The 27,423-nt window shown below is 35.9% G+C and overlaps 2 protein-coding genes across 4 annotated transcripts; both read right to left on the bottom strand.

The window, feature by feature from the left end:
• Window positions 1-300: 300 nt before the first annotated feature.
• Window positions 301-25,863, bottom strand: LOC128557225 (tubulin beta chain-like). Of its 2 annotated transcripts, none has more exons than XM_053544370.1 (4): window positions 25,704-25,863; window positions 20,549-20,657; window positions 2,504-2,859; window positions 301-1,445 (listed from the first exon to the last, which is right to left on the bottom strand). In XM_053544370.1, the coding sequence occupies exons 1-4, from the start codon at window positions 25,758-25,760 to the stop codon at window positions 627-629; spliced, it is 1,341 nt and encodes a 446-aa protein (XP_053400345.1). In that variant the 5' UTR covers window positions 25,761-25,863; the 3' UTR covers window positions 301-626. The 2 variants fall into 2 exon arrangements, with proteins under 2 accessions (XP_053400345.1, XP_053400346.1); XM_053544371.1 differs by lacking the exon at window positions 20,549-20,657 and adding an exon at window positions 20,373-20,479 and having other exon boundaries at window positions 25,704-25,850.
• On the bottom strand, window positions 9,482-15,450 carry LOC123539045 (uncharacterized). Of its 2 annotated transcripts, XR_008371138.1 has the most exons (3): window positions 13,688-15,450; window positions 10,554-10,787; window positions 9,482-9,785 (listed from the first exon to the last, which is right to left on the bottom strand). XR_008371138.1 is itself a non-coding variant. In XM_053544369.1 (2 exons), the coding sequence occupies exon 1, from the start codon at window positions 15,278-15,280 to the stop codon at window positions 13,691-13,693; it is 1,590 nt and encodes a 529-aa protein (XP_053400344.1). In that variant the 5' UTR covers window positions 15,281-15,450; the 3' UTR covers window positions 10,553-10,787; window positions 13,688-13,690. The 2 variants fall into 2 exon arrangements, 1 of the variants encoding a protein (XP_053400344.1); XM_053544369.1 differs by lacking the exon at window positions 9,482-9,785 and having other exon boundaries at window positions 10,553-10,787.
• Window positions 25,864-27,423: the final 1,560 nt, after the last annotated feature.

The following is a 27,423-nucleotide window of genomic DNA, read 5'->3' as shown; positions in this document are numbered from 1 at the left end:
AGTTCTAAATGGAATTCAATTCTTCGAACAATTTTAAAGAAGACCATCCAAGGAACATCCCTGTGAAGTTTCATCAAAATTGGCCAGATGGTTTAGGAGATGTTGTTTAAAGGAAAGTGTGGACGGACGGACGGTGAGCGATCACAACAGCTCACCCCGCGCCTTTGGCTCATGTGAGCTAATAAAAAACGCTAGATGAAACCCTAGTTCCTGGCCAGAATTAACTTGTTCTAAATCTAATATTAGCTCTCTGTTGCATTTGAGCTCAGACAGACGACCATATCAAATTAACAAAGATAATTCATTGTTTTCTTCACTTTATTTAATGAGTATCGAGATGCCACAATTGGACAATCAATGTCGCAATGTTACAACAAGAACGACAGTAAGAAATGAGAAAAAGATTCGTGACTCAATTATTGCACTTAGAACTTTAGAGTAACATACAACAGGTAATGAACAAACGACATTGACTAGTCGAGTTATAACAGGTCAAATTAATCTCAAAACGAGGCAGATAAATTTGTTACTCGAGTACATTTTTTTCCCAATTTTGGTGCGAAGACAGAAAGACTCATCCGAATTAATGGCCTCTTTTCATTGTCATTTTTATGTCTAATAAAGATTTATGCTTCCTCTCCCTCCTCCTCTTCCTCGTCAAATTCGCCCTCCTCCTCGGCGGTGGCGTCCTGGTACTGCTGGTACTCTGATACCAAGTCGTTCATGTTCGATTCCGCCTCGGTGAACTCCATCTCGTCCATACCCTCGCCAGTGTACCAATGCAAGAAAGCCTTTCGACGGAACATAGCCGTGAACTGTTCGGAGATACGCTTGAACAGTTCCTGGATGGCGGTACTGTTACCGATGAAAGTAGCGGACATCTTCAGACCACGTGGCGGGATATCGCAGACGGCGGTCTTAACGTTGTTTGGGATCCATTCGACAAAGTAGCTGCTGTTCTTGTTCTGGACGTTCAACATCTGTTCATCGACCTCCTTCATGGACATACGTCCTCTGAAAATGGCGGCGACCGTGAGGTATCGTCCGTGACGCGGATCGCAGGCAGCCATCATGTTTTTGGCGTCGAACATCTGTTGTGTAAGCTCAGGGACAGTGAGAGCTCTGTACTGCTGGCTACCACGAGAGGTAAGAGGTGCGAAACCTGGCATAAAGAAGTGGAGACGTGGGAAGGGAACCATGTTGACGGCCAGTTTACGGAGATCGGCGTTCAACTGACCTGGGAAACGGAGACACGTCGTAACACCGGACATTGTGGCTGACACGAGATGATTCAAGTCTCCATATGTAGGCGTGGTCAGTTTCAGGGTCCTGAAACAAATGTCATATAAAGCCTCGTTGTCGATACAGAAGGTCTCGTCTGTGTTCTCGACCAGTTGATGGACTGACAAGGTAGCGTTGTATGGCTCAACGACGGTGTCTGATACCTGAAATAGTAAGAAGACGTCTTAATTACGTGACGTCAGTTGGAAATCTTTTACACCAGACTGTAAACAGAAACAAAACTTTACCGAAAGATTCCTGTAACCGAAACACGCTACTCACTAAACGGCAATAGTTAATAATACGCCCGCGTGCCAATCTATATTTAGTAGCATGATCATAAATACTACAGACAATCTGATTAAAATAAAGTGGCATTATGCGCATCTTACTGCGCATAGTGTTTTTGGTGAACGTTTTATAAAAGCAAGTTAAGGTTGCTGTGCATTTAAATGTGTTAAATTAACGATAATGCCGCATAAGTATTTGAAGTTGATGCTTTAGAAATAAAGAAATCGGACTAATAAAATAATAGTTCTTACGCAGTGATCTCCCTTACCTATATGTAGAGATTTCTGAAGTTGAAGGAAAGCAACTCCTGCGTGCAGTTTGACTTTTCTTAAAAAGACTGCCCCAGTTAAAATAAGAAAAGTCATATTTGTAAAGTTATTATTTCGTACTCCTAACAAGAAGAGTTTAATATATTGGGTTAAAAGCTATAATATCCTCTACCCTTTTACACACAGCTATTTCAGCTGGATTTTTACTTGAAAAAATGCGCATAATTCCACTTTAAATGAGATAACATTTGACTGTTAACAACTGAAGAATACTCTGAAAACGTGGAGATTTTATTGCAAGATTGTGAAAGGTCGTACTTCACGTTAATTATAGTGGCTTATTTCTGTCATTTCGTTCTCGTGTGTGGAAAGCGCCAACTCGCCAATATGACAAGTAAGTATCTATCATTTGGGCGTGTTAAACAGTGGCGCTCTTTAAACGCGCCAACACGCGAAAACGAAATGGCAGACCATGGCCACCATAAGCAGATAGTACTTAACAAGCAAAATCAATTTTATATCAAAAACACGTGTATGTATTAGTTAATTAAATTATCTTAGGCCTACATGATAACCATCAAAACAAAATATTCTCTGAATCATAAACTAATCAACATTTTTCTGATACAAGGTGTACTTGTGCCAGAATACCATTCACTAACCTTAGGTGATGGAACAACTGAGAAAGTGACCATGATTCTGTCGGGGTACTCCTCACGGATTTTGCTGATAAGTAAAGTTCCCATGCCAGACCCAGTACCACCACCCAGAGAGTGTGTAAGTTGGAATCCCTGAAGACAATCACAGCTTTCTGCCTCTTTACGAACAACATCAAGTACGGAGTCCACGAGCTCAGCACCCTCTGTGTAGTGACCCTTGGCCCAGTTGTTACCAGCCCCGCTCTGCCCGAAGACAAAGTTGTCTGGTCTGAAGATCTGACCGAAAGGTCCGGATCTCACGGAGTCCATGGTCCCAGGTTCAAGATCGACCAGCACTGCACGTGGAACATATTTACCACCTGAAAAAATATCAAGTAAAATACATTAATAACGACTGTTTTTAAATTACAAAGTGAGTTGATACTGTGCTATATAGAAAATGCATTAGAATTCAACACATCAGATGGTAAAATACTTATGAAAATTGTGGTAGAGCAGGTAAATCTATTTCTTGAATCGACATCGTAAATGTGAATGTTACATGAAATGTTAATGTTCTACTTTTGAAAACTTGGAGGCCTTTTGCATTTCTTCCCCTTTAAAACTTCTTTAATGGCATCTTTTGAAAATTTTACCACTGAACATGGATAAACGTCGAGGAAAGGGTTTTTCAGCAAGGTATGTTCTTGATTGTGTTTAGAGAACAACGATCAATACCAGAGCTGCACCGAATGTGTCTTATTTATAAATAGCTATATAGCCCATATTACATCTAATTGAAATGGGAGTGTTTTGTCGCGGCGGAAATATTTGCTTCAACAATCAACAACAACAGATATGCAGCTTTCGCAAGTAAATTTTGTCTTACTAAGTGAATGATAAATATTAGACAGCAGTATGAAAGTAACTTGCAATGCAGCTGCCAGATCGAGAAGAATCTGTCGTCGTTAAACGTATAGAGCAAATACTTTCCATGATCTAAAGAATTCGTTTGCTTCTTTTCAGACAAAAACAGATTGAGATAATGTATTGTAACATCTGTTATTATTACGTTCTGCCGTACACATCTGTCTGTGCCGTTAAATGTCTAAACTTATTTCTTAGGTATTAGACCAGTTATATTGGGGATTAATTCCGTACTTTTTAACTGTACGGAACTGAGCTGTTCGAAAAATACCCGGACTATTTACTGAGCAGTGTTTTTTCTCCCCCTAGTTTTAGAGAATGGTGGTAGAGCCCATTACGTGGTAATAAAATTTGTTTCCCTTTTCATAATGATGTTATACTACAGTAAAACAAAAGCACTGCTAAGCGGGGCAATATACGTCCGAAGGGTTACATCAGAGGATGGGAGCAAAATTTAAAGAATTTGACTGTTGAAACCCAAAGGACGGGAACAACAAAGGGAAGAAATTCAAAACAAAATTCTAAGTCTACAGAAAAATCCTTATCAGGTATAGTTATGTCAAAATACACCTAAAAATTGGCGGTACCATCCATGTTGTACCACAGAAAAGTGGTCTCGGTTTTTCCCTATGGCCAATAATAAAAAAGTTTCAAAATAAGCTATTTATAGTAACATAAAAGGGAAGTAATTCAAAAATTTTTTATTGTAAGTGAAACAAGAGGGCCATGAAGGCCCTGTATCGCTCACCTGACCTATTGACATTCTGATCAAGTTTCATAAAGATATGGTCATAAATGGGATCTCAAAAGTGTTAACTAGCTTTTCCTTTGATTTGACCCGGTGCCCTAGTTTTTGACCCCACATGACCCAGATTCGAACTTGACCTATAGATCATCAAGATCAACATTCTGACCAAGTTTCATTAAGATATGCTCATAAAGGTGGCCTCTACAGTGTTAACTAGATTTTCCTTGGATTTGACCTGATGACCTAGTTTTTGACTCCAGATGACCCAATATCGAACTCGTCCAAGATTTTATTAAGGATAACATTCTTGCCAATTCTCATTAAGATTGAGCTAAAATTGTGACCTCTGGAGTGTTAACGAGCTTTACCTTTGATTTGACCTGGTGACCTAGTTTTTGACCCTATATGACCCACTATCGACTCGTCTAAGATTTTATTGAGAGTAATATTCTGACCAAGTATCATTAAGATTGTGCCAAAATTGTGACCTCTAGTGTTAAAAAGCTTTTCCTTTGATTAGACTTGGTGACCTAGTTTTTGACCCCAAATAACCCAATATCAAACTCGTCCAAGATTTTATTAAGGGTAACATTCTGACCAAGTTTCATTAAGATTGGGCCAAAATTGTGACCTCCAAGTTTCATTAAGATATGGTCATAAATGTGGCCTCTAAAGTGTTAACTAGCTTTTCCTTTGTTTTGGCCCGGTGACCTAGTTTTTGACCCCACATGACCCATGGGATGGAATGGGATGGAATGCGCTAATGAAAGGGTGGGTAAAAATTTACAGTTGCGGGAGCGAAGTGAATCCATATTATCACTGAAAAAAAAACAAAAAAAAAACAGAAAAACAAGAGGGCCATGAAGGCCCTGTATCGCTCACCTGACCTACTGACCTAAAGATCATCAAGATTAACATTCTGGCCAAGTTTCATTAAGATATGGTCATAAATGTGGCCTCTAAAGTGTTAACTAGCTATTCCTTTGATTTGACCCGTTGACCTAGTTTTTGACCCGACATGACCCAGATTCGAACTTGACCTAAAGATCATCAAGTTTAACATTCTGACCAAGTTTCATGAAGAAACAGTCATAAATGTGGCCTCTGAAGTGTTAACAAGCTTTTCCTTTGATATGACCTAGTGACCCCAGATGACCCAATATCGAACTCGTCCAAGACTTTATTGAGGATAACACTCTGATCAAGTTTTATTAAGATTGGGCCAAAATTGTGACCTCTAGAGTGTTAACAAGCTTTTCCTTTGATTTCACCTGGTGACCTAGTTTTTGACTTTAGATGACTCAATATCAAACTCCTTCGAGATTTTATTAAGGGTAACATTCTGACCAAGTTTCATTAAGATTGGGCCAAAATTGTGACCTCTAGAGTGTTAACAAGCTTTTCCTTTGATTTGACCTGGTGACCTAGTTTTGGACTCCAGATGACCCAATATCAAACTCGTCCAAGATTTTATTAAGGGTAAAATTCTGACCAAGTTTCATTAAGATTATGCCAAAAATGTGACCTCTAGAGTGTTAACAAGCTTTTCCTTTGATTTGATCTGGTGACCTAGTTTTTGACCCCAGATGACCCAATATCAAACTCATCCAAGATTTTATTGAGAGTAACATTCTGACCAAGTTTCATTAAGATTGGGCCGAAAATGTGACCTCTAGAGTTTAAACAGTCAAATTGTTGACGACTGACGGACGGACGAACGACGGACGACGGACACAGGGCGATCACTAAAGCTCACCTTTGAGCACTTCGTGCTCAGGTGAGCTAAAAACAACAACAAAACAACAGAAAATGTAATGGGTTTCTAATGGCATCTGTTGCAATTTCTTTTTCAATAAAATAAACACGGAATTAAATTAAAAGGCGTGTTCTGAAAAGGTGTATTTTTGTGACAGCAATTGTATGTTTACTTAAACTTTTAAAAATAATAACTTGCTTTAGGTTAACTGAAAATGTCATGGTCACGAACTCGCCAGGTTTCACAGAAGAAAATATTATAACTGGTACGACACATCCTTCTATCACACATTCTTAATGAAAAAAATGAAGATTTTAAAAGAGTGAAATTCCAACTCCCTAAGCTCCAAAACGCCTCGTAAACCATACATGGGTTCTCCGCACTTAACAGCTAAGGCCAAAAAACAATATGTATGTTTCCGGTGACCCGACCGACCCTAATTTTAGCCCCCGACCCTAAACTTTTTTTCGGACGAAAATTTGCGTGTACGAAAAAAAAGCTCTCATTTAGGAACATCTGTAAAAAAAATGGGCGCATTCCCGGATCGATGGACATTCACCGAGCTCTTTGAACAAGTCCACCCGCCGACAGGCAGTTTCTTGGGAAGGATTTGACAGTTCTATATTCACATTCATCGTACATTGGCGAGTTAAAGTCTAAATAGGACGAATGGACTTCGCTGAATACTCGACCGATCGGGCGAGTGTTTTTTACGTCGTAACTTTACCAAATTCAGAAATTATATCACGAAAAAAACCTGGATTGACTGGAATTTACCAGCGAATCGTAAAGCTATCAAAACGACATGCCGGTAATTTTCCATTCCAAGAGCACGTGCGACCTATCGTAATATCTAATTTACATCGCCGTTACTTTTGTTTATCGACACGTACACAAAAAAAAAAACGCGCGTAGTGCATTCATTTTTTAATATAATCGCTTCTAATTTTCAACACCGCTTGAGAAGTAATACAGTTTGAATTCTATAATAATTTTAATAAGATATCGACAGAAATGTAGGCAAAATTCTATAAAAACGGTCAAATTTTCATATATTAACTTGTAAAATTTTAAACAGCGCGATCTTAGTTACTTATTTCTTTCTAAAAGTAAATAAATGATACATAATATGGTCATAAAATTCAGACTTTTGACCAGAAAGTATGAAAAACAGAATTAAAAAATCTTAAATAATGAAAAGGCGGCAGCAATTTAAATACATGGAGTAAAACGATTTTTCGCAAACAGATTTCTGTTAGGTTACGTGACCTCGTGAATGTAAATATAAATGTGGCTTTAGAATAAAGCAGTATGATGTTGTTGCGGTTTTTAATTAAGTTTTAAATGAATCTTTGTACATGTATTTTTTGACACGACACTTTGTTAGATATTCTTCTCTAACAATAATGTAAATTCCTTGAGGGCAAATAGGTCACAGAAGTAGGATATCCAGTATAATCGTTTGACACATTTACCTGTCAGTTCATTCGTGATATTGCACATTCGCTTTTAAAAAATTAAAGAAGAAACTTTTTTATTGATTTCTTCTCAACAATTTAAAGAAGCGAGGCGGTACGATCAAACCACAGGAGCTCGAGGTCGGGAACGCAGATTGTTCTGCCTTATCCGGCCTTTATGTATTGACAGAGCTTACGGCCTTTACGAATATGATCCAAATTTTCCATAATCTCAACTTTTAAAAATTATTCACAAACTCGGGTATACTAAAAAAGCAAAAGGAGTGACATCCGTCATATTATCCGCAACGTTCGCTCAGAGTAACGTCCCTTGTGTCTGTGCGGTTGTTGTTTATCCTATACCGCGCCATATGTACAACCGGAACCACGCTTTGCGTTTGACATATTGCGGGAAATATATAAACAAAGTAAAACAAAATGGAAAGTGAACAAACAAGTGCATATAATGCAATTAATTTGTGGACAGGTAAAACATTTACCATAAGCGAATGTGTGAAGCATTTACGGTCCCGTGGTAAGAATGTTTACATTTGTTGCTACACGGGTATAGCATGTTTGCAATATCCAGGCATGGACGCAATGACGCTTCACCATTTTGCCGGGTTACAAGATGGGCGACACAGTAATGACTCTCTTGTGAAACTTGTGTTGATTGACGAACGCTATGAAGGGACCAAAGAACGCATTCTTTGTACAGACACTTTAATAATTGATGAGGTATCTATGGTAAGCATGAAAACGTTAGAAAGTGCAGAATATCTATGTAGATAAGTTAGGAGTCAGAATATCTGCTTTGGAGGAATACAGGTAATATTATCGGATGACTTTTATCAACTAACCCCTATAGCTGATGACCTTTATGGAGATAGTGGGCGTTATTGTTTTGAGACAGACTTCTTTGATATGGTATTTCCACAAATAATAAACCTTACAACAGTACACAGGCAGACTGACATTAATTCAATCCAATGTATAAATGAGTTAGAAAAGGGTGTTCCAAGTGCTGAAACTAATTCTTATATGAAAAATATTTCCAGACCATTACCAAATGAATTTCAGAGTCAATCTGTTAAATTATTTGCACAGAATATTGATGTTGATATGTATAATAATGAACAGTTACAGTTGGTAGTTTGGTGCATTAAAATATATGATGCGGATGATTATGGTGACATTCATTATTTGAAGAAAATGATAGTTCCAAAGAAACTAGTTTTGAAGAAATCAGTCAAAGTTATGTTGTTAAAAAACGTTGATAAACACCTGGTAAATGGTTTAGTTGGGACTGTAACAGAATTGACTGATGATGGTATCGAGGTAAAGTTTGATATAAATGGAAAATGGAAAGTTGCCAGCTTAGGGAGATGTAATTTTACATGGTTTGATCCAGTTTTGAATGCTTGTGTTGCTAGACGGTTTCAATTTCCACTTAAGTTAGCTTACGCCATAACTATACATAAATCTCAAGAGATGAGTATACCCTATCTTGAAATCAACTGCAGTCGCGCAACAAACCCTGGACAGATAGGGGTTGCAGTTGGGAGAGCAGTGTCTAGTAATGGCTTTAGAGTTACAAATTATAGCCCCTATTTGATTCGGAAACGCTCATACAAGGTTAACACTTTTTATGAAAAAGTAAGTGGCCTAGGAAATCTTAGAGACGATTTAAACTGTTGCCAGTGTAACTATGAAGGACAGCTACAAACAGTAAATATAAATGATTATTATTCTGACTCCGATCGTGAAGACTTTGAAAGGGCTCTTAATGATTTTAATGCATCCGAAGATCACAGAGTAAGTTTCACATTAGATCACACATATTCTGATCAGTTATGCCTTGTAAACACTTCGGATAGTGATCATTCATACTGTGCTTCCTCAGAATTTCATGAAGTAAAGATGTTTTTGACAGGGCATTACAAGATTATTTAGATACACCAGAGGAGGCAAATGCAAAAAGTGCATATGAACAAATAATGGAAAAAAAGAGTGATGTAACCGATTAATACCATACACAGCATATGAATATTAATAATATATATGAACAGTGCTGTATATCAGTGCCTGGTAGTCTAAAACAGAAACACTTCACAGATTTTTATACCTCTTTTAATAGATATCTCACATCAGATGACTATATAAATGAATCACAAACACTACTGAAACTCCATTTTGCATGCCAGCTACTTTCATCTGTAATGTTTGTTATACAATCTAATTTACTGTTGACCAAAGCTGAATCTGTGCAACCTGAACATAGTGCACATTTGGTGTTACCAGCTGTCAGTTCTCAGATATCACAAGCTGGTAAAGGAAAGATTAGATATGTCGGTGGATATTGTATTGCCAAATGTAGATATAGACTGTGTAATTCCATGAAGGGTTGTCTGTTTATTCCTGGAATGGAACAAGAAATGAAACAATTAAAAGCTCAGATTAATTTATTAGATAAAATGTCAGTGGCAGCCAGTGAAATTTCGTCCACAACCATTTACATTGAAACTCTAGAAGAAACGTCCTTTAAACAAAATGTCTATGAAAGCTTAACCAATATTTCAGACTCTGTCTTTAAGTTCTTTACAACATTAGAAGCCTCCTCAAGAGAGTTACTGAACTATGATGTTTTAGTCAGAGAATCCAAATACAATGTACATGTATAGGTATATCATTGATAGACTTTTGTCAGATTCAGTTTTATTTGAATGTTTTGTGAAAAAATGTTGCAGTTATCAAGGAATAGAAGATGCAAGTCTAGACGAAGATACTGTTATTTATGAGGTTTGTGATATTCTTACTCAGACATGTGCATCTGTCATTTTATTGTTTGAGAAGATTGTTAGATTGTTCATAGCTGTTGCCTTTTTACAATTTAGAAAAGACTACTTAAGGGTCTTGAAAAGAGAGAAAGGTAAAGCTTTAAGAAATAAAGTGTTAGAAAGGAAGGAAAAGAAAGGTAATGAGACAGTGACTCTAGCTAGAATAAATACAGACAAATCTTTTGGTAAAACAGTTCCACATCTAAAACTGAAAGCAACAGCTATGGAAGATCATACATTTTACACAAACTATAAAGAGACTGAGCTTATTCAGCTGTTAAAAGCATATGGACAGCATGCTTCCACAAAATTAACAAAAATGAAACTAGGTGAGCAGCTATACAATTACCTATTGAATGAAGAAAGTTTGATGATGAGCAATCCAGAGACTGTATCACCAGCAGCAGTGACTGGCCCCACACAATCAGAGTCTGAACCACAACCTGGAACTTTCATAACAGAAGCCAGCATATTGGAAACTGTGGAAGTGGCAAGGCCCGACTCTCCCTTGCAAGAATCTAGTTCTCCTGAAGCAGCAAATCCATCTGTCCCATCTTCAGCACCTCTATGTAAATCATCTGACCTGAAAGGCAAAAGACAAAGAGCCACTGGTAAAGCTCCTAAAAAAAGAGTGCGTGAAACTAGTAAAAAGTAAAAAAAAAATCAGAAAGAAGGTTGTCTCTTCGAAAGAGGAACTGGATGATGACAGGGACTTGTGTGGTATTTGTTCAAAAAGGGGAGGGACTGATGAACTTTGGGTCTCTTATGATTCTTGTTTATTATGGTACCATAGGGAATGTATTGGTCTTAGTGATGAGGAGGACTGGACATACATTTCTAGAGGTGCTATCTTCATATGCCCACTGTGTCAATGAAAGTCTTCAAAGAAATTACATCTGTACTTTTTGGTAAGTTTTACTGTTGAATACTGTTCAGTGGAACCTCCTCATATGTTCCCTCAGAACAGGACCCAACTCCCTACCACAGGGTGTTTTCTGTTGTAGGGAGTTGCAAATAACCCAGTAACCGATATCTTAGCAACAGCTATTTCCCTTGCAGAGTCATTTTTTAAAGTTTGGACAGGGGTCTACATGAGTATACACAGTTACAGAGCTTAACTGTTACTTTTCATTCATGCATAAGTGTAGTGCTGGGCTAGTTCAGCCAGTAATGACTGTTGTACAATGTCAGTATTTGTCTGTGACTAGCATTAACTATCAGTTAGACATCATATGACTATAAAATTGCTTTTCTGCTAATTTCTAGGATTTCACCATTTTCAGAAAGTAAATTGTATGGAAATATAAAATGGTATCAGATATTGCATTTTGAATGTCAAGCTTACTATCAAGCTATCATTAGCTTTTTTCCCACCAAGTTTACTTCCTTATACATATTAATGAAGAGAAATATATTTAAGACCTAAGAAAATTCTTTGTTTCCGGTAACATGCTCAAAAAAGTTAAGGTAGGTAGGTTGGATTTTTTTTAAATGATCACAAATAAAGGGGTTATGCCTTTAGTGCACCAGTAAGTTGATTTCTAACATCACTGATCACGTTAAAAACTTAAAAATTGAGATTCTGCATTTTTTTGTTAAAAAGTTGAAAAAAAAGTTTCCAAGGCCATAAATACATTTAGGGTCGGGCCAAAAATTTAGGGTAGGTCGGGATACCAGAAACAAACAATTTTTTTTACGCCTTATAAGCCTGATTTTACAAAAGACAGCTTTTTCTGACATATTTGAACAAAACCTGACAAAAGAGTTTTAAGACTTCAAAATACATGTATTTATTTACCACATTTTGCCATGATTCATTTTAGTCAAGACAACCTAGACCATGCTTGTATTTTATTCTTAAACTCTTATATGAAAAATGCAAGTAATGAATATTTTGAAAAAAATGTTATACTAGACAAAGGTGTCATTTTTAGATCTAGTTTTTAAATATAAAAAAAAATGTTTTCCATTGAAAATATTTCCATCAATGCATTCAGTAATGTAAACTGCAAATTTCTTAATTTTTGCAGTAATTGTCGCTTTGACCTTATATGAAACTATGTAATCAACATTTTATTGAAAGTGATGGACAGTAATGTACTCCACTTTATGTTCTTTTTAATTGTTTGAAAAACATTTTGTACTCTGACTATAAAATGTGACAAAAGTTCAATTTTGACACTGGTAAGCTATGAGTTAGTAGCTTTAAATAAATATACAAATTTGACATTTCATATTAAGAATCAAAATGCCATTTTTATATGAAAAAGACCACTATATTTTGATTTCGCCAGTAAAGAAAGCTTTGGAATGAAAATACAATGCTACAATGTACATAATTTAAACTCATTTGAATTGTTGGTTACTTACATATATATCTGACTTTTTTTTATACAAGAATAAAACTACCAAATACTGGGTAAACATATCATTTCTTAATTCGAACAAAAATAATTGAGGTACTGATTTAAGTGATTTTAGGTATTTTTGATGGAAATTATCAGTCTTTTATCCTAAACACATAAAGCTTAAACTATTTCATTTATACTAAATTTTGGGATTAATGTTGGACGGATAAAAACATATTTTGAATAGGATATTGATAAAAATGATTCCTTTTTTCAATGTGAAATAGTTCCCTATGCAGATCAAACTTCATGAAGGAACAGGAAAGAACTGCATATATGGATTGTATCTCCTTATAGGGTCTCATGAAGCTTTTATATGTCAAAATGGGAAAATTCTGTAATTACACAAAAAAAAATGTGAGAAAACAATTATTGGAAATAGCTATGAATGACTTACGTGGCATTCCCTGTTTGATATTTGTCTTTGTTTTTTATGCAAAAGATGTTACTAATTAAGGCAAAACAACTTTGGTTTATATAACCAGGACATTAATGAAATTGTCAGTCAACTTTTTATTTAAAAGCAAACGTTAGCAGTACATTTGCATTCCATATGTGATAAGGAATGATTATTTTCTTTGTTAAAACTCAACAAACTTGTTGCTTTTTTTTGGTATCAACTTTCTTTAAATAAACAGCGCTGTCTGTAAATTGATTAACAGAACCTAGTTTAATTATTTTGAAGAAGGAATTCCAACATCATCAGTTCTAGTATAATTATACTTAATACTTTAAAGGGACATGCCTCCAGATGTACATCACAATGTTATTTTATCAATGAGGCTTTTATTGAAAACATCATATTTTTTAAAAAGTATCATTTAAAAGTAGATATTCTATTAATATGATTGAAATGCATGTAAGTAACTTAATTCTGATATATATTTTAGCTGCTGCTAAGAGATTTTCCGCATGTTTTACTGGATACATGAAGAATAATTAATGCATATGGCAGCCGGAATCATTCTCTTACCTTTTATGATTAATAATAAAAGGTAGTTTTTCTCAATTTTCAAAAGTAAGTGATATCAATTTGTAGGTGTGTCCCTTTGATTATGATATAATGTTTACTTACCAATCAATACTTTTTCACATTGCCAACCGTCATGGTATTAAGTATAGACTTAAGGGGTTGTCTCTGGTCATTGTACACTTGAGCACCGGTTCCACCAGTATTACTTTTTCTGGATATTGTAGTTTGACCAAGAATAATATTGTTCTGTGTACGATTGTAGGTAAGTAAGTTTGGATTGGTATTTGCACCATCATGCAAACCCCTTTGCTGGGAGAAAATATTTTCAATGGGATCACTATTTACTCGACTGGCAACAATTGACCCTGCAGACCTAGTAAATTTGTCCTTACACAATTCACTAAAACCAAGTAACAGAGATACAATGTCCTCTCTTGTCTGATGTGAAATGAGATTTTTTTCACAGAGACATTCCTCAGCCTCCCAGTTGCGGAACCAGGACAACGCATTTTTATTTTCAGCAAGTCTTGAGTCATCCAATTCATGAATTGGCCTTTGATCTCGAAAATTTCTAACTAATATTGATGTCATTTGTAACAGTTTAATGCTACTGGTTAAGGAATCTTGTTCATGTTCAAAAAGGGATTCTTGATATCTTTTCATTAGGTGTAACATATTGCTTTTCAAAACATCTTCATCTAAGGCGTTTCTCATTTTAAGCTGTGGATTTAAAAAGAAGTGATCATTTGTTAGTTTGTGGTAAACTTTAAGTGGATTAGTATTAGTGTCCCATTGATAAGCTTTATACCAATGTTCCCAGACAATATCTTTTCCTTTATAAATTAGATGTTTTGTATTTTTGTCTGTTTTCCCACTTTTAGATATATTATTCCTGATCTTTTTCTTTAAATGGGAGTAATCCATAATAATACAGATGTCTGGTTTTGTAGGGTCAAAAATGTTTTTGGTTTTCATTGTATTCATTGTTTTACAGGTAACTTCATTTTCAGGCAGCAACATTTTCATAAAAAGTCTATTATTTTGGGCACCATCCAGGCTTATATATGTTACAGTGAAACCAAAAGTTCCTAACATCTTGACTGCTTCCCAAAATACCAAGTACATTTCTGCAGGACATGCTTGTAAAGTAGCAAAATGCCCTACCGGAAAACGAAAACCTGTATTCCCAAGAAATAAAATTTGCAAAACATGAGTAGCCATCTTAAGGTCAGTTTTTCCCATAAGCCTGTCCATGTATAATGTCTCATCACAACATTCCACAAACCCAACTATTTCAAACTCATCACCAATCTTTTTAAGCTGTATATCTTCTTGAATGGCCATCTCATCCATAAGAAGTCCACCCTCATACCCATCTTCTGGTAATTTTCTCAGTTTAATTTCAGACAGCATCCATTTTAAGTTAGATTTAGAAATACCTGTTTGTTGGTCTATTTTATTTTTGTACCCTTGTATTTGTCTTTTAGATGGAAGGACAAGAAATCCACTATTTGCCAAATCTTGATAAGCCCTAGGTGATCTACAGTAGATAGAGAGGCACATTCGGATAATCTGTGGATCCCATTTACATTTAGAATGGCTCTGTTTCATGGACACTAGCTGGGAACTGAGTAAAACCAACATTTTTTCAGGTATATTTACATCTTCAGTGATTGACTCTAAAACCTTTATCATATCTCTATGGTTGTCTTCTGTAAGTGATACTAAACCAGTCTTATCATTAACAGATTCCTCAGCATCATGTAGTGTTTCATTGTTGATACATTTGTTTTTCCAGGTAAGACCAAAATACTGTTTGGTAAACTTTAACCAATAGCTTTTATTTCTTACAGTTTTAACAACTATTTTACCAAAAACATGCCGAATAGCTCTGCCAATTTGTTGTCCATTAAATTTATCCTCTAACTTTCTTTCAAGGTCACTCAGATAAAGGCTGCTGTTCTCACACTGATCTACATTTCCTGCAACCTGTACAGAAGATCAAAACCTGTTATTTTAGACTTCAGTTATTAATGATAGTTTGTGTGAGAAAATAAGAATGGACAAACATGCATTTAATGAAGCATGATTATTTCTTATTTATCAAAATTTTATTAAAATATCAATCCTGAAAGACTGTACACAGTGCTGCTTGGATGATTATACTTGAAAAAGAAATATGTAGATACATGTATGTATATAGATAAAGACATTTAATGAGGGTACTGCAAGAAGTTATAAAATGTTGATATACTGATCAAATGTGCATATGTAAAATATCACATTTACTGAAACAGTAAAAGTTACTTTTGAGATTAAACCTTACTATTTGCTTCTTGATGCTACTACAACATAAAACTTTATTATTTTTGATACAGTTACATTAACCTACCAGTCACCAAACCAGCCCCCCACCCCCAAACCCCTAACATACACACACTCATGCCCACTGGGTATACAAGGTCCTCTGCACTCCAAAGAAATCTCATACCTGCTCAATTTGTACCTGTATTTTTTAAAATTATTTTGCAATTTTCAGTTAATTCCTGTCGAACTGATAATTGTGATTTTAGAATGGTTAACATTTATCAATTTATTAAATTTTAAAGTTTTTATTTAATAAAACCAAAGGGGGTGAAGTTTGTCCCCATGGTCAAATTGAACATGGTTGAGGTGGGAGTTGTGTGAGGGAATTTGCCATACTATATACAGATATTTCCTCTGACTAATGGAGACAAGTTTAGGAGGAAACATCTGTTGAAAGATTTAAACAGCAAATAACTACACCATTCTCCTTGTTAAGAACTGAGGTACAAGATTACTTTATGATGTCAATATTTAATGCCAAATTCAAAGAATAGATCTATATGGAGTTGGAGAAAAAATCAGTACTAGTATTATTAACAATAATGTGTTGATGTATGCTGTAATTCAATCAGGTTTGCATTTTGACAATGATTGCATTTGATATTCTGAAAAATTATGTTGTGTACAGGTTTGAATTATCAAAATATAGGAGAAAAGTTTAAGATAAAATATTATCTGTATTATTCCTAATACTTGTCTCCAGGCTTACTGTTTTCTTTACCCAATCCATTACAATATTTGTTCATCTTTTTCTTTAAAATACTTGAGAAAACTGATATCAAATATATTGAGCCGTGCCACAAGAAAACCAACATAATGGCTTTGCAACCAGCATGTATCCAGACCAGCTTGCGCACCCGCACAGTCTGATCAGGAACTATGCTGTTCGCTTTCAAAGACTATTGCAATTAGATAAACCGTTAGTGAACAGCATGGATGCGCAGGCTGGTCTGGATCCATGCTGGTCGCCAAGGCACTATGTTCGTTTTCCCGTGACATGGCTCAATTATATCTTATTCTTTAGAACACACAGAATGGTTGCTAGATCTCATCATCATAAATCCATTTTGTTTGTGCATTTTCAAGTGTACATTTCAGCCATCTTCGACTCCAAACTTTTCATATCGGAACGTTTTCTCCGTTATTTTCAAGGGCTAAACTTTTAAATTACAATGATATATAGAGTGATTTATTTTTTTTGCAAAATTAAATATTTATCAGAAACCTTGTTACAGAACTGGTGCACCAAACACCTGATAAGTATATACCTATATAGTAATAAAGGTGGGGGAGAGTGTGGTGGTGGAGTATATTTTTGGGGATTGGGGAGCTTATTGATCAGTTTGTACTGTTTCTTGCATAACATTATAACCTCATCTTAATGTCCATGCATAGAAAACATTCTAAATTATCATGGTAAAGTTTACAAAAATTCACAATTTGGGTCCATACAGTACAGCAGTTTACTTGGTATATTACATTATAGATGAGAAGAATATGTCTTTTTCTTTACTTTTTCTTACCATTTGACTTTACTTTAGTTTCCATGGTGTTTCAAAAAATCGACGTTTGTTTACAAAGACAATTTGAATTTGGCGCTGCACCGGATAATACTCTTGTTTCCGGTTTAATAATGATAAAATCGGGAACCAAAATATAATAAAAATCAAGCCGCGCTGAAGGGACGTTACTCTGAGCGAACGTTGCGGATAATATGGCGGATGTCACTCCTTTTGTTTTTTTAGTATACCCGAGTTTGTGAGTAATTTTTAAAAGTTGAGATTATGGAAAATTTGGATCATATTCGTAAAGGCCGTAAGCTCAGTCAATACATAAAGGCCGGATAAGGCGTTCCCGACCTCGAGCTCTTGTGGATCAAACAGTGATGTTTCACATGGCGCGAAAACATGACGTAATGCCATGACAATCTCGGGCAACTATACCGCTTTGACATCCACTTCAGATGCCATGATACCGACACACTTCTTTAAGCTCTTAAGAGGGTGATAATTAATGATAAAAACAAGGCCAATTACTTAGCTTATAAACAGAATAATTTCCCGATAATTGTTTTTTTTTTCGCTTTCACAACGGGTGTGTGGATGATGATTATTGTGTCCTTATTTTTGGGACACTTTTCAAAATAATTATTTTTCGGGAAATAAGTCTTGAGAAAATGAAAATAACTAAATATCTTATGCTGTCCTAACACTAACTGGTTGGTGCTGCTGACAAAAATAGAGGAAAGAAAAGTAAAAATGTCTGCTGTAAAAAGGAAATTTAAGAAGAACAAATATGCCTCCTTAGAAAGGAAATAGTGTACAAGAGAATAGTATTTGTTTACTGTGTGTTACATTTGAAATTTACTTATTGTACATGTATAATACTCCTTTCATAAAAGTGACAGTCAATTATAAGGGCAAGTGACTGTTCACTAAAGGCGAGTAGATTTTAGTGGCTACTAGTCCTGCAGGGCGAGTGGTGTGAAAAATTTTTTTTACACCCCTGCCTTAAACTTGACATAAAAAATCATGATTCTAAGCTAGGCTTGAACCAACGGAAAACCAAAGGAGCATCTGTCGAAATATTCTGACCGTATGTATTTAATAATCTGACTAAAAGCCAAAGGGTTCTTAAAAAGCTGTGTATTTAAAGTGTATAGCATCTACCATCTACCATCTAGTACAGACATATATGTATTGATAAGACAATAGGCAAAAGCAAAGATAAGGGAATTCTACTACTGTGAATACTGTGAAGATAGGTATCCTGCTCTATCCTAAAAAAAAGAAGAAAAATCGACCTACCTACCCTATTTTTTTCTGGCATGTCACAGGAAACATACATATTTTTTTTGGCCTAACTTCCCCACATGAATCAGCGGTGGAGGACGAATGATTTTATTTTATTAATCGTCGCAAAGAACATACGCCTCGCTCGGGGATCAAACTAACGACCCTGTGGCCCGTATAGATCTGCGCTCTCTCTACTGAGCTAAGCTGGCGGCCTGTCGTTCTTCAATCATCATAATTACGATAATTAACCTTATTAAACATACATATAGCGATATTAAAGAGTACATCAATGAACTCCCTACGACGTCATTCAAGTACGACTGCATATTTAAATTATTTATTGCTCCAATACACGAGAACAAACAACCAGTATCTAGGGACTCGCCAATCATGCAATTTTTATCATCAAAACATGTTCATCAACAATTCATTCCTTTTAATTATCGGATTGCGTGGCTGGGAATACACATAAGTACAGAACAATAATTAAACTTAAATATTTAATTTCAATAAACCGCCTTTAGTAAGTGAAAAGGAATTTATCTACATATCGTATTTCTCGCGAAAGGTATTAAGTGTCCATGTCAAAAAGTTTTTAGTCGTATACCTAGCCTGTTGCAACACTTAATGATCGTTAGTGTGAAAGCAACATTGTTTTCATTACAAATAATAGTAGCGTTTTCTTAAGCAGCGTCGCTAAGGACTCTTTAGCTATTGATGAAACAGTGTTACTAAGGACGTCAGAATCGCTTTCAGTGTTGTCATGGTCACTCCTCTACATGACCCCCAGGGTAAAGTACTAATTAAAATTAGCTTGGGGCAGATTAAAAATTCATGCAGGTGATTTCTGAATAACTAAGCAGACTATCCCAAAGAAAGTTATAAATTGTTCAAGCAGTTACAAATTTTGAGGGTATTCAAGGTGTTTTCAACTATGAAATAAAATTGAAACAGGACGGGCCGTGTCCAATACACGTAATAAAACTGTTTCAATTGGGAAAATCGTTTTCGATGTTACGTCTAATGAAATTTCGTATACTTATCTGCCATGTTTTGTTAGTACAAGAAATAATTACACAAACAAAAGACATAACAAGAAATACAACTTGATAGTTGCACGCAGAACCTAACCGATTTTTTAAGTCGAAAAGGGGCCATAATTTGAATAAATTCAACTGACTTTTTGTAGGCGAGATGACTGGAAAACATTATGTAAATTAAAGTAAAAATATATTATATAGTTTTTACTGAGATACTGCTTGATTAGGCAAAACTTAATTGAACCGAGAATGGACCATAATTTGAATTACATTCAACCAAGAGTTACCTAACCTGGTTATTTCCGTAGTGTTTATTTCGAGGTAGCCTCACCTGTACTAAGTAATAATCTTGCACGCAAAACTAAGTTTAACGCCGCAGAAGACGCCAAGGTGAGTAGAACAGCTCTAACTATTCTTCAAGTAGTCCAGCCAAATGCATAAAAGCAAACTCAATAATTAAGTATGTGATGTTAAATTCTAAGGATTAACTAACTCCAAGAAAAAGAAAAGAAACAATGCTGGCGGCAGGGAAAAAAAGCGTTAGTCGAAACAGAAGAAAGGCAAAACTAAAAAAAACTAACTAACCGCTAGCCTCGTTATAGTACACGTTGATTCTTTCAAGTTGAAGGTCAGAGTCCCATGGTAGGTACGGTGGGGTCAATTCCATGCTCGTCTGAGATTACTTCCCAGAACTAATAAAAATAATGGATAATAAAAATATTATTAATACATGGTTACAACATGAAAGAACATCCCATTACCTGTCGCTTCACAATAATATACGTTGATTCTCTCGAGTTGGAGGTCCGAATCTCCGTGGTATGTACCTGTGGGGTCAATACCGTGCTCTTCTGAGATCACCTCCCAGAACTGAAACATAAAATGGGATTAATTATTGACGCGTGGTTCTAAAGTGTTGTCAGCGTGTTGATACAAGATTAAGACATCCCTTCTCTACACTTGATGACTGGAGAACTAAAATAAACCATGATATTGATATGGCAATATGTCCGTACCAGCAGAGATATTACACATCGTATTTTGTTGAGTTTACAGTCAATATGGCGATTTTTTCCAGCTTTAGACCGCCTTGTCCCACCGAGCATTGATTCAGGCAAGGGGTGGGCACCTGGTTATAACCATCGACATTCCATAGGCCAGCTGGATGGTTTCCTCACATGGAGAACTTAACACCCCATGCGAGGTTTCGAACCGACGTTAACCGCTCAGCCAAGGAGGCCCAGGATCATTATACTGACCCATGAAATACATGCCATATGGACCCTGCATGGTTCTGCATATTAGCAATGACACTGCACTATTTCTGAGTCTGAATATATATTACGCAGAATATGACATCTTTTTTTCGACATAAACAACAAATATACTATTACTCATACACTGATCTAGAGTCCTGTACAAAATAGACATTACGCATACATCTTTTATTTATACATTTGTGATCGTGGCCGTGAACTTTATAGTCTTATACCGTATAACCTCTAAAATGTTCATGTAAATCTACTTCGCGTATATAGGAGAAACTAATCATATACCGGCTGAACAATGTACAAAATAAATTATAGCCTACAGAATTTTAACATTATGCAATACCATCCATTGTTGTGGTTTAACTAGGTTTTGACCTATCACGGGTATGTCGTTGGAAGCAATGTAAAATACAGGTTTGATATAGAAATTTTTATTTATCACAGAGGTTAGATGAAGTGTAGGAAAATGAAGTACTATGACAAGGTCAACACAAGAATTATGTTATGGTCAGTGCACATGAAATCGCGGCCCCGTTGATCCGTAAGACCGCAACTTAAAACAACAGGCAATGACCTAATAAACAACAGACTGCACTGCCGCAAATTTGGTATTAAAGAATGCGTGAGTCAATTTTATTGAAAACACGTAGAAATATATACCTATTATGAGTTTTCGGTCTAAATTTAGCAATTACCGAAGGCGTCTATGACAGGTTTCTAATAATAGGCATTGTTCCAATGTCAGCCAGGTGCATGTTTCAAACGAGGTTTCAATGTTAAAATCACCCTTATATCTTTGCTTCCTCTCCAGCGACCGATGTCACAAGTCTAGGCGCATCTATTTGGTCAATAATGATGCTATATTTTAAAAAAAAAAAAAAAAAAAAAAACATTTGTAGACAGTCCAGGACAAAAAAATAAATCCTGCACCCACGGACTGGACTGTCTATACATGTTTTTTTTTATATATATAAAATATAACATCATCAAATGCGCTGAATGCCTATGCTTGGCTGACATTTTTGTTTTGTTTCTGATGTTAAGTTTAATATGGCAATAGTTAAGTGTTAAATGTCAACCAGAAGTGTTCCTGGAACAATAATGTTATTTGATTTGATTATTTGATAGCAACGAGTAGAGCACCTGTGCTAGACAAGTGATAATCTGATATTTTTAAAAATTACACGTATCCGCGGAACCGACGGTTGAAATTAAATGCGCGTAAATAAAGGTGACTGTTGTCTTTCAGCAACTTCTGTAAACGTTCGATTTCCCTGGCATAGCCCAAAATAATAAATCAAAGTAACCAACCTTGATAATTTTATGCAACAATGCATACCATTAGTAAGGCTAGCATACCATATGCTGAAAAATTGATTTCAACAATTGATTTAGAAGACAAAATTAATTTTAGAAAGTTTTATACACTCAATTTTACAGAAAACATCACCCCTGCTGTGGAAACAGTTTTTTTTGGGACTGAGGAGGGGGTGGGGGTGTAATTTACAGATAAGGGAACACGGGGTGTATTTTGTTTGTGCAGTTCTCAAGCTGGAGGAGGGGGCATTTTACAGATAAATAGGAGGGGAAGGGGGTTATTTTTCAGGAAGAGGAGGGGTTGGGGACACATTTTCCGGGAGGGGGTAAATTATTACCTTTTAAAACAAGAGATCACAGAGTGATCTTGGCGCCCATCATTGAGCCATTTTTGATTGTTCCAAATTTCAAGACAAGCTCAAGGTCAAAATCAAGGTCAAATTTCATTTCAGTACACGTCACTGTGCATGTGGTCCAAATTTGAAAGCTGTAGCTTGAGAAATGTAAAAGTAGGTCACAAGATCAATTTCAAGGTCAAAGTTCATTTCGGTATACAAAACTATGCATGTGCTTCAAATTTGGAGGCTGCAGCTTGAGAAATGTGAAAGTAGGTACTAGGTCACTAGGTCAAAACCAAGGTCAAATTTCAATTCAGAACACAAAAATATGCAGGTGGTCCAAATTTGAAGCCTGTGGCTTGAGAAATGTGAAAGTAGGTCACTAGGTCAATCTCAAGATCAAAGTTCATTTCGGTACACAAAACTATGCATGTTGTCCAAATTTGAAGGCTGTAGATTGAGAAATGTGAAAGTAGGTCACTAGGTCAATATCAAGGTCAAATTTCATTTCGGTACACAAAACTATACATGTGGTCCAAATTTTAAGCCTGTACCTTCAAAAATGTGGAAGTAGGTCACTAGGTCAATGTCAAGGTCAAAGTTTGTTTCGGTACGCTATACTATGCATGTGGTCCAAATTTGAAGGCTGTAGTTGAGAAATGTGAAAGTAGGTCACTAGGTCAATGTCAAGGTCAAAGTTTTTTTCGGTACACAAAACTATGCATGTGGTCCAAATTTGAAGGCTGTAGCTTGAAAAATGTGAAAGTAGGTCACTAGGTCAAAATCAAGGTCAAATTTCATTTTGGAACACAAAACTATGCATGTAGTCCAAATTTGAAGCCTGTACCTTCAAAAATGTGGAAGTAGGTCACTAGGTCAATGTCAAGGTCAAAGTTTTTTTCGGTACACAAAACTATGCATATGGTCCAAATTTGAAGGCTGTAGCTTGAAAAATGTGAAAGTAGGTCACTAGGTCAAAATCAAGGTCAAATTTCATTTCGGAAAACAAAACTATGCATGTGGTCCAAATTTGAAGGCTGTGGCTTGAGAAATGTGAAAGTAGGTCACTAGGTCAAAATCAAGGTCAAATTTCATTTCGGAACACAAAACTATGCATGTGGTCCAAATTTGAAGCCTGTACCTTCAAAAATGTGAAAGTAGGTCACTAGGTCAATGTCAAGGTCAAAGTTTTTTCCAGTGCACAAAACTATGCATGTGGTCAAAATTTGAAGGCTGTAGCTACAGAAATGTGAAAGTAGGTCACTAGGTCAAAATCCAGGTCAACTCATGTCAATGTTCATCTTGCCACTCAAAACTATACATGTAGTCCAAATTTGAATGTTGTAGGTTTTTGACAAGAAGATTTTAAAAGCTTTTCCCTATACACGTCTATATGAACCATGTGACCCCTGGGGCGTGGCCATATTTGACCCTAGGGGGATAATTTTAACAAACTTGGTAGAGAACCACAAGATGATGCTACATAACAAATATCAAAGCCCTAGGCTTTGTGGTTTGGACAAGAAGATTTTCAAAGTTTTTCCCTATATAAGTCTATGTAAACCATGTGACCCCCAGGGCGGGGCCATATTTGACCCTAGGGGGATAATTTGAACAACCTTAGTAGAAGACTACTAGATGTTGTCACATGCAAAATATCAAAGCCCTAGGTCCTGTGGTTTTGGACAAGAGGTTTTTCAAAGTTTTTCCCTATATAAGTCTATATAAACCATGTGACCCCCAGGGTGGGGCCATATTTGACCCTAGGAGGATAATTTTAACAATCTTAGTAGAACACCATTAGATGATGTCACATGCAAAATATCAAAGCCCTAGGCCCTGTGGTTTTGGACAAGATGTTTGTCAAAATTTTTCCCTATATAAGTCTATATAAACCATGTGACCCCGGGGCGGGGCCATATTTGACCCCAGGGATACAATTTGAATCATCTTGGTAGAGGACCACTAGATGATGCTTCATACCAAATATCAAATCCCTAGGCCCTGTGGTTTTGGACAAGAAGATTTTCAAAAAATTTCCGTATATAAATCTATGTAAATTATAAAAATAAACAAAGGGCCAGAACTCACTCAAAAATTGTTGAACCAGTCTGATTTTCAGAGGAACACAACTAGGGTACCAATACATCATTCTGACAAAGTTTGGACGAAATCCCCCTAGTAGTTTCTGTTAACGGACGGACGGATGGACGGACGGAATGACGGACGGACCACAGACGCAGAGTGATTTGAATAGCCCACCATCTGATGATGGTGCGCTAAAAAAACCTGCTTCCACGGGGTGGGGTGGTATTTTCTGGAATAGCCCAATATGTAAACTGAAAAGAAATCTGTAAATTTATATATATGTAGGTTAATCTTTCCTGTGCCCTTTTAAAATAACACATATAACCATAGAACTGTAAAATCACATTCGAGGAGGCAATGTTCGTGGGTAGTTTGCGGCCATGCGGGTGAGGAAACAAAGAATATGTTATTTCAGGCCTAAGCGGTATCATTTCAGATTCAAGTATGATTTTCTGTCATGTCAGGAAGTTTCTTGTCTTCCCCAGCCAAATCATTGATCCCGCGCTGCTGATAATTAATGAATGATCGATTCCCGCCAATACAACATCTGCAAGCGGGTTATGTCTCTTTTCTAATTCTACTATTGGAATTTATCATGAATCATTACTAATTACTAGTGATGTTTGCTGCAAAACTCGCATCAGGTAGACATATAAGCATGTATAAGAAGGAAAACAAGTTCAGAATTCTAATTAGCAAAAACCAGTATCAACTGGATTTTAAATTGCGATACGGAACCAGCTGACTCTGCGTTTATAGTAAGCACCGCATCAATGTTTTTTTTTGTGGGCACCACGCCTTCACATGCCGCTTTCAATTTCTCCATTTTCTGCCCTAGATCTCGGCAAGACAGTGAAATTAAAACGTAACACCAAGTGTAGATAACAAATAAACCCACTAACCTTAGCGCCGATTTGATTTCCACACTGTCCGGCTTGAAGATGTACAATTTCTCTCATTTTGTCGGGTTTTTTTTGTATAAACACGTCCTACTGGTTTCAAGACCTAGCCGTTACGATGAGTAATACCGATTCACTTGAATATAAATTATCTGGATACTTCCGCCTTTTCATAAACAGCTGGTTTCGATTTTATCACTGTACTACATATAAACGACCCTCGTAAAAACCGGGAACCATGAAATTAACAGCGCGAAACATCGTTACCATAGTTATTCTGCGTATGTGCGCGAACAAAGGATGTTTAAAATCAGAGCAACGGCAACCAACACAAAATGAATTATTAATTGTTTCGAGTTTTCAGACATAATCAAATAGTAATTTAATGAGATAAAATATCAATTAATATGTTAAATGAACTAGTACCAACCATGTTTTATTAAAACAAAACTCGTACTTTCGTATATATATATTTTTGGGTTTTTTTTGTTCAAATTATGAATATAGCCAGTCTATATTATGAGAATCAACAGTGAAATAGACTGGCATTTGTCACTATTACATAAATAAAATGAAAAATCTAAAAAAAAGTCTAAAACTTTGTGACAAAATCTGTGTACCTATTCATCATTTTTTCTAAGAGGAAGCTAGCGAAAATGACATTTAACAATCCCCATGAGCTTGGAACGTTAACACTTATAGGGAGTAAGGTGTTTTAAGCAGATTCATTTTTATTAAAGTAAGCCTATATTTTTTTGTTTCCGGTAACATGCTCAAAAAATTAGGGTAGGTATGTCGGAATTTTTTTTTTTATTTTTTTTTTTTATTGAGACTTTTCGGAAATTATTTTTGTGTTAAAAAATGAATACAAATAAAGGTGTTATCCCTTTAGAGCATCAGTAAGTTGATTTCTAACATCACTGACCATGTTTAAAGCATAAAACGTGCAGTTGAAAAAAATATTCTCCAAGGCCATGAAAACATGTAGGGTCGGCCCAAAAATTTAGGGTAGGTCGGGATACCGGAAACAAACATTTGTTTACGCCTTATTGAAGCTCAGCCGAACAAAAATTAGAAAGATTAGTCCCAATTTAAAATTGAATTAAAGACCTTTTCATTGATACAAGTAATACCCTTTGAAGGAAATGTGTTTTCAAAGTCCATACTTTACACAGAACTTACGAATTTTTGAGAAACGGGCCCCAGTATTCTTCCAGTAGTCGAAATAACTGTTTATACATCTAGTTTCATTTATAATACCTTATATGACTCTAATTCGACTGACAAACAAGATTAGTTGAATAAATTTACAATTAAGAATATGGATGGGAATCATAAATCACGATAAATACATACATAAAAAATAAAAATGGCTTGATAAAACATTTGTTTTTCTACTTCACAAAAAGAATGTTGGCAATAAAATATTGCCAAACAAGAATACCAGTCTATGTGACCAGACTCATTACTAAAGGCTTACAGGTTAAAATGCAAATATAAGAAGCAACCTTGTTTATCGCAGATCTTGACAGAATCTAAAGCTGGATAAAACAGGTAACGAACTGTATGTCCGTTTTTTTCAGTCATAACATTCAAAGCCCAGAATAATGCGGGTGAAATGATCCCCACTCCAACAGCCGCTGCACTGAAAAGTGTGTAATGAAGAACGAGGTTTTCTACATAATTTAATATTATTTATTTTTCAATAAATTTTGAGCTGTGA

The sequence above is a fragment of the Mercenaria mercenaria genome, chromosome 5, assembly GCF_021730395.1.
Source record: "Mercenaria mercenaria strain notata chromosome 5, MADL_Memer_1, whole genome shotgun sequence".
NCBI lineage: Eukaryota > Metazoa > Mollusca > Bivalvia > Venerida > Veneridae > Mercenaria > Mercenaria mercenaria.
Note: the sequence above shows the minus strand (reverse complement) of the source record. Positions and strands in the feature narration are given on the sequence as shown.

What these genes read in the sequence shown, in the direction of transcription:
- LOC128557225 (XM_053544370.1), bottom strand. Translation starts at nt 25,760, where the DNA reads ATGAGAGAAATTGTACATCTTCAAGCCGGACAGTGTGGAAATCAAATC. An exon ending in GAAATCAAATCGGCGCTAAG is followed by an intron (nt 20,658 to 25,703) that starts GTTAGTGGGTTT and finishes TTTATGTTTCAG; the next exon opens with TTCTGGGAGGTGATCTCAGA. An exon ending in CAGTTGTTCCATCACCTAAG is followed by an intron (nt 1,446 to 2,503) that starts GTTAGTGAATGG and finishes TTACTATTTCAG; the next exon opens with GTATCAGACACCGTCGTTGA.
- LOC123539045 (XM_053544369.1), bottom strand. Translation starts at nt 15,280, where the DNA reads ATGATAAAGGTTTTAGAGTCAATCACTGAAGATGTAAATATACCTGAA.